Source organism: Typopeltis vanoorti, chromosome 19, assembly GCF_054136105.1.
Source record: "Typopeltis vanoorti isolate ZY-2024b chromosome 19, IOZ_Tvanoo_1.0, whole genome shotgun sequence".
NCBI lineage: Eukaryota > Metazoa > Arthropoda > Arachnida > Uropygi > Thelyphonidae > Typopeltis > Typopeltis vanoorti.
This window is the reverse complement of record NC_143567.1, coordinates 36901816-36923644: the sequence shown is the minus strand read 5'-3', so window position 1 is coordinate 36923644 and position 21829 is coordinate 36901816. Positions and strand designations below refer to the sequence as shown.

General features: G+C 34.6%; 1 protein-coding gene across 1 annotated transcript in view; it reads left to right on the top strand.

Moving 5' to 3' along the window:
* Kap-alpha1 (karyopherin alpha1) overlaps positions 1–21829 on the top strand; it is a 252644-nt gene that overhangs the window by 72222 nt on the left and 158593 nt on the right. The window contains exons 4-5 of the mRNA XM_090409589.1: positions 367–463; positions 17438–17529. Of these exons, the coding sequence (XP_090265715.1) occupies positions 367–463; positions 17438–17529 (189 nt within the window). The remainder of the gene's footprint in view (positions 1–366; positions 464–17437; positions 17530–21829) is intronic.

Genomic DNA, 21829 nt, shown 5'->3' with positions numbered 1-21829 from the left:
TGCTCAAATATTTGTATTACAACTAGGATTCATTTTCATCTCTGCTATTTAAATCTCCAAGCGCCTTGGAGATTTAAATGTCTTTTTCTTAGTCAGTAGCCTTCTTTAATGACTCAAAAAAAATTCTTCTACTTATTCTGTAGTAGACCCTTCTGTGGGACCATAGGTACAAAATTTCATTTTCAATTCCCTATTTTGAAATATGTCCATATCATATTACTTGAAATTTACCTGCCAATCAGGAAGTTCATTATCTTTGTGTACATGAGGTAATTTTATTCTTCTAGAATGCTTGACTATATATATATATATATATATATATATATTACTTTTTCATATACTTATATATTTTTGTTTTAATTGCAGGCTGTTATTACATCAGAGATGGTAGCAGATCTTTATACAAATAATACAGATCAACAGTTAATTGCTACACAAAAATTCAGAAAACTTCTTTCAAGAGGTATGGTTTATCATTTATTCAGAGTAATTCATTGATATATTGTTTATAACAAATATTATAACAGGGCCAGAAATATTTAAAATCTTTTTATTGAACATAATCCTACTTGTGATCTCTAAAAGGGATATATTTTTTTTAGCCCCACTGCACAAAAAGTTGAAGACCTATATTTCACAGGAACAGAGGGTAAAGTTTGCAAACTTCAAAATCAACCCTGTACTGCATGAGTTAATTTTGGTCACCAGCCTTAAGTGCAAAGAATATAATATAAAAAATTTAATGATTTATTTATATAGAAAATTATAAATATATGGGGGAAAAAACATCATCAATTTCCTGATATATACTCTCATTGGTCACCAATGAGAGTATATATCAGGCTATTATGACAGCACTACATTATTGCTTGCTTACTTATCCTCTTCGTGCCTCATATCACATAAGGTCAAGATCAGTTTCTTCCAGATACCTCTGTCCTGAACCACTAGTTCAGCTTCTCTCCAGCCAGCCTATCTTCTTTCCTTTTCTATCATTCTTTGCCAAGTTAATTTAGGTGCCCCTCTTTTCTGTTTTCCTTCTGAGATCCATGTCAAAGCTACTTTAGGAATCTCTCTGCTGTCCATTCTTAGTATGTGTCCAATCCATTTCCATCTCCATTTTTTTTATTTCATTAATGATGCTTTTTTTGTGCAGTCAGCTTAGATAAGTCATCATTTGTTTATGTTGTGGTCAAAATATTTTTAATATTTTATGTATACTTTAATTTAGCTTTTTTTTTGTCATCTTCCATGTCTCTGATCTATATAATAATATAGCCATGACATTGCTATTGAAGATATTTTTAATTTTTTTTTTTTTTATGGTACTTTGAAGATTTCCATATATTACATTTCTGGAAAGCAATATTAGCTTTTGTCAGTCTTTTTCATATATACCTGTCAGTTCCATCTTCATTATTTACATTTACTCCCAAGTATATAAAATTCTTAACTTCTTCTATAGCATCTGATTGATTTTGATCTCTTCGTGGCATTTTTGCTGTTTAGTTTAAGTACTCTTTTGTTTTAGTCATATTTATTTTAAGACCAACCATTTCAGCTGTTTTATACAAGTCTTTTGATATTGTTTGTATATTGTTGTATTTTGATGATATCAAAACTATGTCATCAGCATAATCTTCTAACTGTGAAGATTATGCTTTTATTTCATTTAATTCCTCTTCTTGCATCTATAACTGTTTTCATAATCCAATCTATGACTATACTAAACAGTCATGCAGACATTACACAACCCTGATTAACTTTGTCTTATTATTAATCTCCTATCAGTATTTTCCTCTAAATCAGTCTGTTACCTTTTCATCATTCCAATATTGTCATATTTAACATTTCGTTCTTCTAAGGCACTTCTGACTGAATCAATCCAGCTTGACCTTGGTCTTCATCTGGGTCTTTTTCCTGCCATCTTGGCATCAAACACCTGTTTTGCTAACCTTTCCTCACCCATTCTAATTAGGTGGCCATACCTTCTTAGATTAGCTCTGCTTACACATTCTTCAATGCTATTAGTGTCACGTTCTTTCTGATATCTTCATTTTTAATATGATTCTGCCATTGATGCCAGTTCAGGCCCCTAATTTTTCTAAGAACTTTCATATCCATGGTCTCTAATCTTTGATGAAGTGCTTTATTTCTAACCCAACTCTCTGATCCATAACTGGTTTGAACACTGTCTTATATATTGCTAGTTTAGTGTTTTTGCTAATTTCTCTCTTATTCCATATAAATTAATTCAAATGGCTTTCCAGATTTAACTTGCCATCTTCATTAAAACCTGTGCTTAAATAGCTGAGATAATTTGCTTGTTCTATAGGCTCTCCATTTAAAATGAATGAATGAATGAATGCAGCTGAGGTTTTCTATGTTCCTGCCTATTTTCATAATTTTACTCTTTTTTATTGCTGATTTTCATACCAAATTTATTACAGCTGTTATTCAATTTAGTTAGACAATTCCAGAGACTTGTGCTAGATGATTAGGCATACAGCATTATCTGCAAAGAGCTAAGCTTGATATCTTCAATTCTAATATCAGGTTTAATGCCACTTTCTTTCATAATGTGATCCATATAGATGATGATAAAAGTGGAGATAATGTGCATATTTTTCTTACACCTGATTTTACATCAAATATTCCTATATTTTTTTCAATTCTAACTGCTGACTTAACTTAAATATTGACTGCATATTCCCTATATGATGTTCGATTTGTCCCATATAACTAGTGTTTTGAAAAACTTTTCTAGATCCGAAGAACTTAAGAACAGATATTTGTCATACTCCTATGATTTCTCTATTAATTGTTATAAAGTGAAAATCTGAACCGCTTTGGTCTGAATCTAGCTTATTTTTCTCCAAGTTTCTCTTCTACAATTTTTCTCAGCCTCTTTTCCACGTATGTTTGCATAAATTTTACCTGAGGAATTACAGGAATTTCTCTACTTAGTAGAGAAATTCCTATGTAATTCTCACATTCAGCTTTATTCCCCTTTTTAAGGTACTATGAGAGCTCTACTCCAATCATCTGAAATTTGACCTTCTGACAAGGCCCGCTGAATTATGCAGTGTAGCCACTCAAAACTTTTATACCTTCATATTTGGTTGAGTATCACCTACTCCAGCTACCTTTCTACATTTCAAGTTTTTGACAGTTTTTTTCTACCTCAAGTATTGATATATATATACTCTATTACTGTTCTGTCACTTCTCATTTTATTCAACATTCTTTCCAAGTGATTACTCCATACATCAAGGATATCATTATCTCCAGTTTTCGTGTTGCCTTTATCATTTCTGATTCCTTCTAAGCTTTTTCGATAGCCTCCAAAATATTTTGCCACCTTCCTGATATTTATTTTCTATGTTCTTTGCAAAGTCTTCCCATGACTTTTGTATGCTTTCACACATAGCATAGCACACTTACATTTTTCTCTGCATTCTTTTAGGGCATCTGCTGCCTTATTTGCCAGCAACTTTCGTTATGCTTTTTTCTTTTCCAGGACTGCTTCTTTAACTTCTTGTGTCCATCATGGTTATTTTTTTATTCTTGCAGACAACTTAACAACATGTCTCCCTAGCTGAATCAATCAATGTTTTCTTCAGAGTTTGCCAATCACTCTCCAAGGTTTGGTTTCTGTGTTCAAACTCTTTAATTTATTATTTTTTTTGAGTAATGTTTATGTATTTTAGTTTACAGTTTGCACATGAAAGCTGCTGAACTTTCATTTTAAAACTTTCTTACATACTCTTTTCAATATGAAATTAAATTTTTTCTTGCTCAAGACTAAATGGTGATCACTTGCAAGTCCTCTGTACACTCTCTGAAGCAGCATGAATATATTACCATCAATCAGTTAGTCTTCTTATTTCTTGTGTCTTCTGTGCCTGTGAATTGTGCACATCTGTATGTTGGAATACAGTGTTAGTAATGACTAGTCCATATGCTCGTCAGAAATTCAGCAGATACTTGCCATTATTATTAGCCTTGCCTGTTTTTTTCAAAATTTTCCCAAAACATTTCTATATGCCTGGTGCCCTTTCCTTTAGTGTTACACAGTGATCAGCATTCATTTTAGACAAGTTATGGCAATTACACCCATTACATTGATTTCCTGACATTTTGATCTTCATATTAAGGCCATCATCTGAAGTATACGCATATGTACAGAAACAAGCTATATTACATTTCAAACAGCATGCCAAAGAGACAATGATTTTGATCAACCGTTATTCTACTGGCCTGACCTCTAGTGAAAAAAAAAAAAAAAAAACTACTTCAAAGCTATATTCTGTTTATAACATCATCAGAGAACAAATTCATATAAATAGTTTTAAGGCAGCAAAATTGGTGGCCTAATCAATAATTTAACATGAGTATTTATTATATTAGAGCAAAGATCCTAGATTACCACAGTCCTAATTATAATTAACTCTTAGACCAAAAGGTTATGTGGGTAGAATATGTGCCATCCATGTTCTTGGGATTTTTAGACCACCATTATTGTTAAGATTTGGGGTGGTTGATAAGAATTTCACAGGCTTCCTTAAATTTACACTCATACTATGTTTTTGTGTAATGTAAACAACAGGTGCCCTTTCAGTCACTTCTATGTAAAGTATTCAGGATATGTTCAGAAAGGCTTTACCATAGTTATTAAATTTAATGTGCCATTTATGTTCCTTTTTTTTTCAGATAGGAATTGTGTGTCCTGTTTTACCTATATAGGGCAAATTACAGGTGCAATGAATATGGTATATTCCAGGGTGGGCGAGCAGAGGAAGTGAATCCTTCAATGAGTTGAATAAGTTCTTTAATTTCACAGAAGGTTTAAAGGTGGCATTAAGGTTGTATTTCTGTAATATTCTGTTTATTTTATCTGATATCCCTTTAATGCATGGAATGGTTACGGTTTTATTGTAATCTAGTTTATTTTTGTTTTTAACTGGAAGTGGGGGGGGGGGGAAATGCAATGTCCAACCTGCATAAAATCTCATGTTGTACCATCATATGCATTTGGGGTTTCAGCCAATATAGTACATAAGTCAGCTTAGTCCAAAATTGCCAGCCCATTGTCGTTCATTCAATACCCGGTGGATTTGATGTTAGGTCAGGAGCCCCAGTCAGGTTCTCTGCATTCCTTAAAAGGTAATGTGGCAATCTCTTTCCAGTTATTTGGCTTTGACCCTTGAGCAACCTGGTGGAAAAAGATGATAGAATAAATAAAGCTGATGAGATGGAGAGCCAGATGAATAAATTTAAATGGAGTAAGAGAAAAATTAGCCAAAATACTAATATAGCAGTATGCAAGGACGCAGTTTAACACGTTTGCTGCCACGCTACTCAGGCCTAGTTTGTTCCCACACGCCAAGTGCTTTCGCGTCTTCAAGGTCACTATGAGTAATCTTGTAGTCAGCTTATCAGACAGAATTTTGTTTCATACGCCAACTACGAGTAATCTTATATCACCCTCATCTTCAAGGTCACTACGAGTAATCTCATAGCTGGTTTATCAGACAGAATTTTTTTTAATAGGCCAACTACGAGTAATCTCGTATTACTTCCACCTATATATTACATGTGCTGACGACGGTGTCATTGCGTCTAGTTTAGTTTTAGTTTCTGGTCTCTAAGAACCTTCAATTTTGCCATGGCTAGTAAAAGAAAACTTACTGATATAGAAGTAGAAGCTTATGCTAATATGAGCGATGGTGAATTTCGTGAAATATTTGGTTCTGATTCCGAAGATGATCCTACAAACGACTCTAGCAGTGACTCAGATGATGAAGAAACTTTTGAAGATGTTAACATCCAACCAAATACATCAACATCTACTTATTGGGAAAATTCAGAACAAGAGCCCCCACAATTTGACTTTGTTGAAACTGCAGGTTTTAAAATTGACACTAGAAATTTCAGTATCAAAAGGTTAGTTGAACTTTTCTGAAGATTTTCTCAAAATTTTAGTAGAACAAACCAATTTATATGCTTTACAAAATGTTGAGCAAAGCCGAGCGCAGATCAAAAAAAATCGAAGAATTTCAATCTGGAAAGCAACAGACATACCTGAAATGAAATTATTTCTTGGACTTTTACTTCATATGGGTCCTTGTAATTTACTGTCTATTGAACATTATTGGAGTACAAATCAACTTTACAATTTGCCATTTTGGCACTCTAAAATGAGCCAAAATCGATTTCAAATTTTATTGCATCATTTGCATTTTGCAGATAATTCCCAAGCAGCTAATGATAAATTGCACAAATTAAGACCAGTCCTAGATCATTTTAATAGCGTAATGCGAAATAGCTACACACCAGACAGAAACTTATGTATTGATGAGTCAATGGTGTTGTGGCGTGGTAGACTGGCGTTTCGGCAATACATAAAAAAAAAAAAAACATAAGGCGTGAAATTCTATGAACTGTGCAAATCGAATGGATTAGTGATAAAAATAAAAATTTATACGGGAAAATCTGAATCCTCTTTAGCGAAAATGGGTCACACATACGATGCTGTATTCCACTTGATGGAAGAATATTTAGACGGGTTATGCATTGCATACGGACAATTTTTATAATTCTGTAACTCTGACAGAATTGCTTACCGACAGAAAAACGTACGTGTGTGGAATGCTGAGAAATAATAGGAAAAACAATCCACCAGATGTTATTCAGAAGAAACTAAAGAAAGGGGAATTTGTCTGGCAAAGAAGAGGTCCTGTCGTAGTCAGCAAATGGAAGGATAAGAGGGAAGTTCTTTCCATTTCAAATATGCGCAAATTTGAAATGGTTGAAGCGCAAAATCAGAATGGTAAATTTCAATTAAAACCAAATATCGTTAGGGATTATAATTTGGGCATGTCAGGCACCGATCTTTCTGATCAAATGCTTTCATACTATTCCACCTTACGAAAGACAATTAGATGGCCAAAGAAATTGACAATACGCATTTTTGAGGTATATATTTAAAATGCACATAAATTTTATAACATGATTACTGGAAATGCAATGAGTGCATTAAAATTTAGAGATCAATTTATCTCAATTTTTGTTGGAATGGATGAGCTTACAGCATCAGAGAATATCAGGAGGAATCGGGATTTTCATTATTTGGAAATTTTACCACCAACAGGAAAAAAGAAACGCCCGACAATGCCATGCCGTGTCTTTATACGATACAAACATCGATGCGAAACACGTTATTATTGTCCTGTTTGCCAGGAAAAACCACCATTGTGCGTGGAAAATTGTTTTAAAATGTACCATTCTTAATTTGAATAAATTGTTTTTTATTTTACTGAATGCTTTTTTATTTTATTGATTGGTTTTTATTTTTATTGATTTTATTAGTTTTAAATTGATTTATAAATTATGTGTTGTTGTTGTTATTATTATTATTATTATTCGTGACACCTCCAAGGAGTCCGAAGACTCATCGCAGGAGGACACCTACAACTGTCTCAACTATTACATCGAACCTCTACTACGAATCATCTCCATGATTCGTAGTAGTAGTTAATTAAGTTAATCCGTAGTTATACTACGGATTAACTCTCGCTTGGCATAGGAGGTTGGTAATCAACATAAGAGTATATTTGTAGTTGGCTTCTGAGGCACATATATAATAAACTATATTTTAGTTGAAATTATTTCCCTTCTTCCAAGCCTCCAGACATGCTCTCCGCTTTATTCAGAATCCAAGGGTCCAAAATTAAGGTAATTATACTAAGGGATAACTTGTGTCTGGCATAGGAGGTCGTTAAACCGACATACGAGTATACTCGTAGTTGGCTTGTGAAGCTCATATACGAACTACGAATATACTCGTAGTTGGCAGCGAACGTGTTAACATATGGATCTGAGAAGGGATAGAAATACAACAGTTGATCAAGAACTAGGTACTACAGATATGACAGGCCTGAGAAAAATAAGGGAATGAACAGATGGCACCACTGCAAAATCACAAGAAATGAAGATATTAGGATGAAATGTGACATTGCTAGATTCAGGAATGTATGCAGAGTTAACAGTGGTGATATGTCACTTAAACAGAATGAGAGAGGAAAGGTTAACAAAATGGGTGTTTGATGCCAGGATGGCAGAAAAAATATTCACAGGAAGGTCTAGGTAGATCTGTGCAGTTATATGTGCCTAAGAATCCCAAAATATAAGGGTCAGCAGTATTGGAGTCTTAACAGATAATAGACCAGGTTGGAATAAAATCATATAGAAAAATTGGAAATAAAATGGTGTAGAATTTGTTGGAGGGAAGGGAGCCTTACTTTGCTGTATAATAGATAGCACAAAATAACTAAGAATGGAAAAGAAATTCTATAGGGAAGAGAAACAGCATCACTGTTATTCAACCCTTTCTTGAAAATATTAGTTCAAACACTTGAGAAACTCCCATGATCTCTTCTGATTATAGAAGAAACAAAATTTCTGCAACCTCTTGTGTGTGAGATTGATATTTAAAAAATTGTGTGCCTGTGTGTGTGTGTTCATGTATATATGTATAGCAGTGTACACACATATATTCCTGATTGCATTCCTCTTCAATATTTGTTTCATTTAAGAATTTTTCAAACTGTGGTAACTTGCAGATTAACTAGGTTATTACAGATTAACTAGGTTATTACAGATTAACCAGGCCTTGCGATTCAAAAATTTAAATTTAAATTATAAATTTTAATTTCCATTCTACATATAGGTAGTTACCTTATTTTTTTACAGTAAAACACACAATATTGTTAAAAAACGTTTAATTTTCTTGACCAAAAAGCTCTGGAATGACTTTTAATGGGATTGTATTGATCAAGTGCATACAATAAACAACTATGTTATACCAGCTAGTTTCACCAACTAAGGCTGTTGGCATCTTCAGGTTACATAACTGATGTAAGGCACTAAAAAGTAAAAAACTGTTACAAACTATAATCAGCTGATTCCAATTATATTAAACAAAGAACAGAGCGCGTACAATACATGCATACCCGTGATCTGGAAGACCCTTATTAGATCTCTCAACTCGCCAGAACTGAATTACAGTGCCAACTATAGAACGTTCCTAAATAACAACAAGTGAGATCATGCACACTCTATGCATGTATTGTACGTGCTCTGTTCTTTGTTTAATATAATTGGAATTGGTTGATTATAGTTTGTAACAGTTTTTTACTTTTTAGTGTCTTACATCAGTTATGTACCCTAAAGATGCCAACAGCCTTAGTTGGTGAAACTAGCTGGTATAACATAGTTGTTTATTGTATGCACTTGATCAATATAATCCCATTAAAAGTCATTCTACATAATATTGTTTTTGATGATTTAGTACATCAGTAAAATGAAATTCCACAAGTATTGTGGTATGTCTGTGGGCTTGAAAAACTTATACAGTATGTTGTGGCCTCTAGAGGACTGCAAGCAGGAAATTTGTAGCCCTCTAATTAGTTATATTTTATGCATTTTGATAAAATTTCATTTATTTTTGATAGCTTAACTGCATAGTGAGTTATTAATTGCATGTTTACAAAAATTTTTAGCTTGTAATGAATGACAATGAATGGACATTGGAAAGGTATCAGTGGATGCAAACATGACTAACCTCATATGAGCAAACGTAATTATGGATGCAAAAGACAGTACAAATAATGGAATAAAAATAAGTGTCATTGCAGTTATGAAAGATAGTATAAATAACAGAACTAAAGTGAGTGTGATTTCAGGAGAGAAAGATAGTACAAATGAACAAAAGCAAGAATGAACGAAAATGGAATGACAGAACTAAAGTAAGTGTGGTTGCAACAGAGCAAGACAGTACAAATGATGGAACAGAGGCAAGTGCGATTGCAGGACAGAAAGAAAGTATAAATGAGCTAAAACGAGCATGAGTATGATTGTGAAAATGAAAGTATGAATGACAGAATGAAAGTGAACGAGACTAGAAGTGAATTGGAAATCCATCTTTCTGTTTCATTTCTCATCTGGATCCACTTGTTCTTCAAGATTTGAAGAACTGGAAAATCAGAATGAGAAATGAGATGAGGAATATGTCCAGTGAAATTAGATATTTGGTGGATAGCAATGAGCGTGAAATGATAAAGTGTAGGAATGCTAGTGATTAATTCAGAGGAGCAGTTAGTACCTATAGAAAAAAAACAATGCAGAAACAGACTGCCTATGGGAAAATGACTGAAGGGAGTCTGTGAGGGAAGGATTGCCCATTAAGCTGATCACCCTCTTTTGTACATCAAGAATTATTAGGGAGGGTTTAGATGCACCAGCATCTAAACCCTCCCTTTGTTGGAATGTATTCCAAGGTTGGTTTTATCTGAGACTTATGAAATGGTAAGAGTTGAGCAGGAGAGAAGTAATGTTTTGAATGGAAAAGAATGCCAAGTTTTTTAGAGGCTGACGAGATTATGAATGCAGTATGTTTGTGCTAGGATAAACTGGATTTGACAGTCAGCCCAAGAAGAGGAAGTTGATCTTTGAAGGAAATTGGAACATTATCAAGAATGGGAGTGAAATAGGATCTTTTTTATGGGTAATAAGGCAGGCCTGAATTTTTATGGCACTGAAATTTACTGAGTTGTCTTCACCCCATTTCAGGATGTTGAGATCATTATTTAAGGAAAATCTTGAGGCTTCTATCATCTGAGTACTAGGGCTTCTCGAATGGGGAAGAGGAATGAAGAGTTCAATCATCTGCAAAACTGAATAGGATTTGAAGTCAGATAGAGAAAACTCCATTGACATAAAGGAGGAAGAGTGTTGTGAAAGTACAGAAACCTGGGGTACTGCAGTATTGATAGAGAAATCTGACTAAAGGAAGCCATTCATCATCCAATCATCAAGTGCATATGATATGCACTTGATGATTGCAATCCATAAGATAGTAGCTTGTTTTGGATGCCTGGACACCAGACACAATTGAATGCCTTTGAAATATCAAGAGCAACAACATTGGTTTCCTCTATAGCTTTTCACAGTCTGTATCCAAAGGTGACTGAAGTTAGTGAGGAGGTCAGCTGTAAAACAAGAATGGCAGAATCCATATTGGTGATCTCTAAGTAATTGATGAGTCTGCATGTAGTGAAGGACCTGGTTGTTGGTAACCTCTCCATCATTTTTGAAAGTACTGAGGTCAGAGCAGTGGGACGATAGATTTTCTCTCTCTTATCCAACAACATCTGCCACCACAACTATGGTCAGTCTGGTCTAGCTGACTAATGTTTGGATATCTTGCACAGAATCAAATACAGAATCAGTAACAAATATAAATTTGAAATACTTTTCTTATAATCAGGAGCAGATTTGTTAAACCAACCTAATCTTAATAAATATGGTAACTTTAATTCTTAGTCCTCTCTTTCAACAGTTAAGGCTAGTCTATAGCACCCATAGAGGGCATCCCTAATATCATTTTAGGCTTTTAGTCTAATTTTTTTTCACTTATTGTTTTGAGTGTTTTTATGTGCTTTTTTTTACAATTTTAAGATTGTATTCCTGACAATGTCTCTGTGACAGAGACAAAATATAGGATCCAATAAACTTGTATTTTATTGTTCCTCTGGGCGTATTCATTCCATTAAACATAATAATGGCCTTTATCTCCTTTTTTTAGGTATAGGCTGGATAAATGTCTGTTTTTTCTGTTGGATTGATACTTGACTAAATTAGTTTGACTTTTGCATACTATGTAGATTGTAACATAGCTTGTTTCTTTGTATATATGTGTGTATACTCCAGATGATTACTTTTATATGAAGGTTGAAATGTCAGTGATTATTTCAGTTTATATGAAACTGAAGTTTTACTATAACACAGTAGTTGTTTACATTATTTTTTAATAACGAATGCTGATCACTGTGTAACTATGAAAGAAAGGATTCTGATAATCCATGGAGTTCTAACTCATAAGTGATGCAATCATTACAAGAAGCTAAAGATAAGTGTTTCGCTTTTGATCAGCTGGCTGGCTTTTTTATTAATGCAGTGGAGAGATAGCAATCTTATTCCTAAGTGCACCAAGCTGAAAAAGAAATGTACTTTGGCCAAAGTACTTCAAATCTGTGCCTGCACAGAGAAAGTAATACTTAGGGAGCAAATTCAAAAAGCCTGAAAAAAACCTAGCAGTGTCCCAGAATCAAATTATAAATTTGAAATCTGAACTCTTAGTTGTATGAATCCTGATATTTGGAATGCTTGAAAGGATCACTGATAACCCAGCTAAACACATTCTGGAATGTAATAAAGTAAAACTTATAGCCAAATTTCATATATTAAAACAATGGCAAACTTTGAATGCAATCATACAGATTTAACCAATCAGGATATCTCTCTTCCAACATGTCACCATAGCAGCACCAACCATAAATAAGAGAGAGAGAGAGAGAGAGAGATGAAAAGCGATGAACCATATACTAGATCAACCTATCTAGCCATACCCAAAATGACCGTGAAGTTTTGTTACTTAATAAAGGCATAAACTTTGCAGGAACAACAATTACTTAAAAAAACTGTAAATAAACTCTATGTTATATATCACATTGAAAGAGGCATCACATTTCTTCCAAGCAAAATAGCTGATAAAAAGCTGATTCATTTTGAAACCTGTAATGTTTTGAATAATAAAAATACCTTCATCAAATGAATCAATTAGTCTGATAGCAGCACTTATCGACTTGTGAACTATAATCCAACTAACAGGATTAAGAAGAGAACTGTCAAATTACTTATGTCTGTTAGCCATCAGACACTGTTACCACATTATGCCTGCTATCCCAGAATTATGAAAATCCTAAAATTCACAAGCATGGCTTTCTTCTTTGGCCAATAGTTCAAGGTATAGATAGTCCTAATTATTACCTAATCAAGAAATTAACATCAACACTCAAGGATTTGATAGGTCATTTTACCCCTTCTATATAAAGAACACACAACACTTCATAAACAAAATTAAAAACATAATGCTCTACAAAGATGATTTTATAGTCAATTTTGACATTACTGCCCTTTTTTATATTTCCTAATCAGTGACATAATTCTTTTCTTGAATAAATTTCTGTTTGATATTTGGACTCTATTTGCCCCACATACTACATTCCAGTTAAAAATAATTTTTTCTATTTTTTTTTATTAAAAATAATTTTAAAAGTGCACTTCATTTGTGATAGTTTTGAAATTAAAACTTCAAATTAGGAAATTAAAGTTAAGTGATTGTGCTGCTTTGCCTAAAAGTGTTTTCTCTACCATGTGCAGAAAAGGACTGTGTAAAGGAAACCATGCAAATCGAGGCTTATTTGCTATATTTTGATATCAAATATTCAATAAAAAATTAGCTTCAACAATTATATAATATTTGATGCAGTAAACATTTTTGTCCTGATGGATATAGCAGGGGTGTATAAGGGTCAAAGCTGTATAACTGAGAGGAGACCTCCGCGTAGCCTTTAAAGGAATGTGGAGAATTGACCAGGGCTTCTGACATAATGACCAATCCTCACCTTCTCGTGATGCACCCTGTTAGGTATCTAACTGGATACTGAACGAACGAGGATGGGCTGGCAATTTGGGATTTAGCTGACCAAATTGTATTCTTATTGGCTTAAACCACAATATTAAATGATGGTACAACATGATTTAATATTGTGGTTAATTTCCCTGGCGAAAACAACAAGGCCTCCGTTTTCGCCAGGGAACCAGAGTGAAAAGCGAAAAGTCAGCTACTGGAACAAATCCTAAAACACACCCCAACTCGATATCACCAGAATTGAAGATCGGTACTATCAACATAAGAAGCCTGAATGGCAAAGAAATGGAACTAGCTGAGGTATTAGATAAGTACCAAATCGACATAATAGGGGTGACTGAAACAAAAAAAAAAGACCAAAACTGGTGAGCTCTTTCTTAGCAATAAATACAAAATGTTACATTCATGCAATGACAATCAAGGAAAAGGAGTAGCCATAGTATTTAACACTAAATACGAGGCTAATCTTCTTGAATGGCAGGCAATTTCAAGTAGAGTGATTTGGGCAAATATCAGAATGGGGAACTGGACAATGAGACTTATTTGTGCCTATGGTCCCACAGAAGGTTTTTTAAAGTAGAAGTGGAGGAATTTTTTGAGGCTTTAGAAAAAGCAGCTGACACAATGAAAAATGAAAAGTTGGTCCTTGTTGGGGATCTAAATAGCAGAGTAGGAAATGATTGTCAGAGATACAAAAATATTTTGGGAAAATTTGGAGAAAAGAGCAAAGCTAATAATAATGGCAAATACTTGTTGGATTTCTGCTCAGGACATGGACTGGTTATTATTAACACCATGTTCCAACATAAAAATGTGCACAAATTCACATGGAGAGAAGAGGCAAGGAATAAGAAAAGTCTCCTTGACTATATTATTGTTGATAGTGATGTTTTCTCTCTGGTGCAGGACACTAGAGCGTACAGAGGATTTGAAATCGGAAGTGATCGCCATTTAGTCTTAAGCAGGATAAAATTGAATTTCATATTGGAAAGAATAACATGTAAGAAAGTTTTAAAGCGAATAAAAGTTGAGCAGCTCTCAGATGTGAACTGTAGACTAAAATATACAAAAATTATTCAAGTAAAAATGAAAGAGTTTGAGAACAGGAATCAAATCTTGTAGATTCAGTGTCAAGCTTTGAAGAAAACCCTGATTGATTCAGCAAGAGAGGCATGTGGTGAGGTTGCTGCAAGGATAGAAAAATCAGAACTCCTTGGTGGACACAGGAAGTTAAAGAGGCAGTGGAGGAAAAGAAAAAAGCATATCAAAAGTTCCTATCAAATAAGTCAGCATGTGCTCTTAGAGAATACAGAGATAAATGTAAGAAAGCTAAACACTGTGTAAAACTAGCTAAACAAAAGCAATGTAACACTTTGGTAAGAACATAGAAAATAAATATCAAGAAGTGGCAAGATATTCTGGAGGCTGTTGAAGAAGCTCAGAAACGGGGGGGGGGGAAGAGTGCTGTTAAAGGAATTAGAGATGATAAAGGTGATATGAAAACTGGAGAAAAAGATATCCTTGAAGTATGGAGTAATTACTTCGAAAAATTGCTAAATGAAACTAGCAGTGATGATAGCACAGTGATAAAAAAAAAAAAAAAAAAAAAAACACTCACCAGGCATGCAATCAGGAATACATATCCATGCTTGAAGTAGAAAAAGCCATCCAAAGTCTGAAATGTGGAAAGGCAGCTAGAGTAAATGATATTCGACCAGAAATGCTCAAGTATGGAGTACAAAAGTCGTACAGTGGCTACACTGCATAGTTCAGAGGGCCTGGGCAGAAGGGCGAATTCCAGATGATTGGAGTAGAGGTCTCATAGTACCCATATATAAAAAGGGAAATATAACTGAATGTGAGAATTAGAGGTATTTCCCTACTGAGTGTTCCTGGTAAGATTTATACAAGAATACTTGAGAAACGGTTGAGAAGAATTGCGGAAGAAAAGCCTGGTGAAGAACAAGCTGGATGCAGGCCAAATAGAGGCTGTCAGGATCAGATCTTCACTTTACGACAAATAGTTGAGAAATCATGGGAATATAACAGAGATCTGTATTTAAGTTTGTCGATTTGGAAAAGGCATATGACAAGGTGCCAAGATAGAAACTATTCAAAATGCTACAGTTGTATGGTGTCAGTGGATCATTATATCAAGCAATACTTTGTCTTTATTTGAGTTGTAAGGCAGCAGTTAGAATTGAAGGAAGTACAGGAAGATGATTTAATGTTAAATCTGGTGTCAGACAAGGATGTACATTATTCCCTCTGTTATTCATTATTAATATGGATTACATATGAAGAAAAGTGGTATTAAACCTGATATCAAAATTGGAGATGTTAATGTTAGTGCTTGCTTTATGCGGATGATGTTATACTTCTAAATAAATCCGCTACAAGTCTGCAAGATTCCCTGACTAAATTTAATAACTGTTGTGATAAATATGGTATGAAGGTCAGCAATAATAAGACAATGATAATGAAAATAGGCAGAAGCATTGAAAATGTCAACTGTATTGTGAATGGAGATCCTGTGGAACAAGTAAAACATTTCAGCTACTTAGGCACGATTTTTAGTGAAGATGGTGAATTAAATATGGAAATAGACAACAGAATCAACAAAGCTGGTATGGTAGGAAGTCAACTGAATAAATTTGATTCTAGTAGCAAGGCTTATATGTTGGTCATACATAACTGGTAATTAGTTTACGGAATTAACAACGCATATAAAGTATATTAATTAAAGGCAACTTTAATGAATAACTTCTATATTTCGGCAATGTCACATTGCCATCTTCAGGAACATAAAGATATGGTATATGTACGCAGGCACTAACAAAAGCAAATGAGGAAGAAAGCAAGAAACCAATATTGTTCCTAAAGTCCTAAAGGTGCCCTCTGGCTGGCTAATTTGGTGTCTTGGCAGTTGGACTGAAGTTCTCATAATGTAAGTCTCCCAAATTTGGGATAGTTTCAATCACCCAAATTTGTTGAGGTTAGGAACGTTTTTTAGAACTGTTGATGATTCCTTGAATAATATTTCGTATTTAAACTTGCTGTGGCGTATTATTTTTGTTTTCTTCCAACGAATTCCATGGTGGATATCTAAGGCATGGTCTGCCAGCCCAGAGCGGCTGTACTGGTGAAACCGGATGTAGTCTTTGTGTTCTGAAATCCTGATATTTGTTGTCCTGCCTGTTTGGCCAAAGTAGGACTGTTTGCAGCTGCAAGGGACCTGGTATACACCAGGTAGGTCTAGGGGAAGTGGTTGGTCTTTAGTAGAGTGGATTGGCATCCCTTATCCACTCTACCAAAGACCAACGATACGGTAAAAAGTGCATTAGAAGATAGATGTATAAATATAAGATCTGCTAATGTTGTAGCTTTGACAGGTAACAGATTGATTTGGCAGAAAATTGTAGGTAGGAAGTTAGTAATGATGTAAATTTTACATATAGTACTATCATATCCTGTACACCCCTTAAGGGTAAATGTCAGGAATTTGATAAGATGGAAATAGCATTGTCTGTTACCTGGATCTCATTATATAACAGTACTAAAAATTAATAAAATATTTGGCCTCTAATAATTTTTATTGTGCACTGTAGTTATGTTTATGAACTATTTCTTGTCTTAAAAATATGGGAAGGTAATGGAGGGGGGAAATAGTTGACACATCACAAGGGATCTTGCAGACTGATCCAGGTAAGATTTTTTTCATCACATTTCTTATTAAAAAATTACTTTTGTCTGGTTCAGTTTATTATCACAGTAATCACTAAAATATATCAAAAGTTCAAATTTAAATTGATTTAACAAAGAATATTTAGTTTAAAATGAATATTAGTCATTGTTGTGAATTATCTTATTCCTTTTTCACAGAACCAAATCCTCCTATTGATGAGGTGATTGATACTGGAATTGTTCCCAAGTTTGTGGAGTTTCTTCAGAGAGATGATAACTCTACTTTACAGGTAGTCATTTTACATAATTTGTTTATGATGCATAGAATGCTATGCATCATGCACAAATGGATGTTTTTTTTACTGTTGCACTGTTACTGTCTTACTTTCTGTTACATATAATTTTTTTCCTTATTTCATTTAATAATTTTTTGAGCTAATTACTCTGGATATCCAGAATAGCTTTTATTTCACCTTTTCATCTTTTTCCTCTTATAATATAATCTTTCTGCAATTTGCATACTTAAAAAAAAAAAAAAAAAAAAAAAAAAACTCCCAGTACACATTGCCAACTTCAAGATATTTATCCTCTGTATTCTTCTACAACTTCACTTTACATAAGGTTGTTTTCTTGATCATAAATTAGTAAATAATAATATTTGGTTAACCGATCAAGTGTTGATCAATTTTATTAATTAACTGGACCAACTAGTTTCGCCACACTTATCTGTTGGCTTCTTCAGGGCACTTACATATAGGTTTAAACACTCTCACAATTATGCGTAACTGCAAAACTGACAAGAATAAAAACTGACTAGAATAATTACAAATGAAATAGTATCGAACGTGAGTGAAACACGTATCGCGTGTACAAGATCAGCTAGCTGTTGCTGAGGAACCTTCTGTAGTTTGTATTAAAGTTCATTTCTTCTGTTTTTAAGGCTCTGATTAGGGTTTTCCATATCTCTGGCAGTATTAGGCCTTGATTTCTGTTAAGGTTCACAGTAGAACGGGCGACTGTGGCTGCTTCTTTGAACATTCTTGAATGGTAATCTTCCTCTAAGTAGGGGGAACAGCTTTTGTCCCACTCGATGACATGGTTAGTTGTGGAGAAATGAGACGATATCCCAGAAATGTCCTGTCTGTTGTTTTTGACATAGCCAATGTGCTCCTTTTGCCTGATTTCGAGGCTTCTCGAAGTCTGTCCGATGTAATTAGAGCCACATGAGCATGGAATATTATAGACTCCAGCATATATGTAGAAAGGATGGTTGTCTTTTGGAGATCTTAGTAGTTTACGAATAGTATCTATAGGCTGAAATGCTACTCTTATTTTGTGTTGTTTGAGGAGATCGGCGAGCTTGTTGGAGATGCCACTTACATACGGAATTGCAATCGTTTTTATATATTGAATCTCTTCTTGTTCTCTTTGTGGTGGTTCAGAGAAAAGGATTTTATTGACTAGTCTTCTTGGATAGCCGTTCAAGTACAGATTGTTGGAAATAAATTTTAACTCATCTTGAAGGGTCTTGTTGTGTGTTGAGATGCAAATAGCTCTTTTCTTTAACATGTGTATAATGCTGAGTTTATGTGATATGTGGTGAGAGGAGTTAAAATGTAGGTAGCGACCTGTATTGGTCGGTTTTCTGTAGACCGATAGATTTAAACTGCCATCAATTTGTTTTTTGATTAAGATGTCTAAAAACGGAAGTTGTTTTTCTCTTTCAAGTTCCAGAGTGAATTTAATAGAATGATGGAAAGCGTTGATCGTTTTGAGAAAATCATATATGTCATCTTTGTTGTTGTTCCATATGATGAAGATATCGTCCACATATCTAAACCAAATTTTAGGTCTAGGAAAAATTTGTGATAGGATTTTGTTTTCTAAGTCTTCCATAAAGAGGTCAGCACATGAAGGTGAGAGTGGGCTTCCCATTGCCAAGCCTGTTAACTGTTGATAGATTTTATTTTTCCAAGAAAAATAATTAGAGTTTAGGCAGTGAGCAAACAATACGGTTATATCTTGTGGGAATAAGGTACTTAAGATGTCAATGACCTCTACTACGGGAACATTTGTAAAGAGAGAGGCGACATCTAAGCTGGCTAGAAGATCATTATCCGATATCTTGATGTTTTTTAGCTTTTCTACGAAATGTCCAGAGTTTTTGATGTAACTCTCTGAGTTGTGGATGTATTGCTGTAGGAGTTTCGAGAGATATTTTGACAATAAGTAGGTGGGCGAGTTGATTGACATCTTAAGTACCTTATTCCATCATACTAAAACATCATATTAAAACATATATGATGCTAACATAAATGTACCAACATTTTCAATCATACATATTACAGGTGAAAAACCAATTGGAAAATGTCACCCTTCTTTATTCAGAAAGGTTTATAAGGACTGGCAGGACCTCCCAAAAGTGTTAAGAAATTGTGTTCTGGTGATTTCCTTGTGGAAATATTGTGTCAGCAACATTCCGAGAAACTACTGAGAGCAACAACAATGGGTGGAATAGAAATTACAGTAACACCTCATAAAACACTTAACTTCTGTAGAGGAGTGATGATCAAGGAGTGACAGGTGTGAGGCACATCCAGATACGTAAGGATGGTTGCCTCATTCCAACCAAGAACATATCCTTACTTTTGATACACCTAATCCTCCAACATCTGTAAAAGCAGGGTATCTCAGCTGTCCTGTTAGAATGTACATCCCTAACCCCCTGAGATTCTTTAAATGTCAGAGATATGGACATGCCCAAACTGCCTGTCGTGGTTCTGCTACTTGTGCTATGTGGCAGTAAAGATCATGATAACAAATCTTGCTGTGCAAAAAAAGCTAAATGTGTCAGCTGTCATGGAGATCATCCAGCTTACTCTTGTGCATGTCAGAAATGGAAAGATGAAAAGAAATACAAAGAATGAAAAACAGAGCAAAATATAACATACCAGGATGCAAAAAGAAAGCTAGCCACTATCACACCTGCTCTGAGATCCTCTTATGATAAGAGGGTACCAATTAAGAAAGTGACAGTAGCAACTCAAACATGTATGTTTGCTCCACAATCTGATAATTTCACCATGTTGAATGCATCAATCACATGACCTATGGCCTTACTCCAGAAACAACTCTAAAAATGATCCAATTCCATGAAAACCCACTCATCAAAAAAATTATGGCAAAGATATCACTTAAGGATAAACCACCAGATACTCCCACAGAAAAAATGGATACTTCAGTACCCAGTGAAAGTAAACTAAGCTTACCAACTGACCCTAACACATCACACATATTGAATACTCTACCAGAGGAAGAGATGGACACTGGCCGTCCATACTTCCCCAAAACAATTGATAAATATAAATATGACAAAGGTAAGCCCTCAACCTCCCGAAAACCAGACTAGTCTATAAAACCAAAACAATAGGAAAATTTGTACAATGTAAAATATAAAAAAATGGCGAATCTTGATATCATCGATATCCTGGCGATAATCTTGATATCATCAATATTCTGCCAGCATATCAATGATATCAAGATTTTGTTGTAGAAACACAAACCTTTCTGTTTCTGTACACAGCCAACGTACTTAAGACCCAACGAGGATCCTACCTTTAGGAATTTCACTGTTGTACACAAGGATAAAATAGCTATCCTAGTGGGCAGTCATATTCCTTCCCATCAGGTCCAACTTAATACTTCTCTGGAAGCAGTAGCGATTCACTTCTCCATGGGATTTCTTATTACAGTATGTTCAATTTATTTACCACCAAATGCCGAGTTAAATGAAACTGATCTTGAAACTGCCTGAACCCATACTTTTGATGGGTGACTTTAATGGTCACGATACTCTATGGGGTAGTGTCAACACTAATAGATGAGGTCGAATCATTGAAAGATTCTTGATAATAATAACCTCTCCCTTTTAAATAATAAACTTAGTACTTTCTTCCATATGACTACCCATTCATAATCTGCAATTGATCTTACAATCTGCTCCCCTTCCATTCTTCCACTGCTCACTTGGGATGTGGAAGAGAACATATATGGAAGTGATCACTTTCCTGTTCCCTGCACAATGTCTTCACAGGAACCATGTTCACCCACACTGATACCTATATGGAAAATGGACCAGGCTGACTGAAACACTTTCTCTCAATCTTGCAAAATTTAATGCTGATGCCATCACAGTCAAACGCCTATCAATGAAGCGGTAAAATATATAACAGAGTGCATTGTCCAGGCAGCAACAGCCTCCATCCCAAAAACATTATCTTGGTTTCCACTCTATCCAAAGCCTTGGTGGAACCCAGAATGTCAGACAGACATTCTGGGTTCCAAGAAAGGTAGAACCCAAGGCGTCAGAGTCAAAAACAATCATGGATCCAATTTACTACATCAATTAATCAAATGAACAGTCCAAAAATTGTATGGGATAAAATCCGGAAAATGAAAGGCAGATACAGAACACATTGTTTGTCTACCTTAGACCATAATGGAAGTGCTATTGCTGATCTCAATGCCATTGTAGACACTCTGGGAAAAATTTTGCCAGAATCTCAGCAACAGCTTCATATCCTCCTGAAT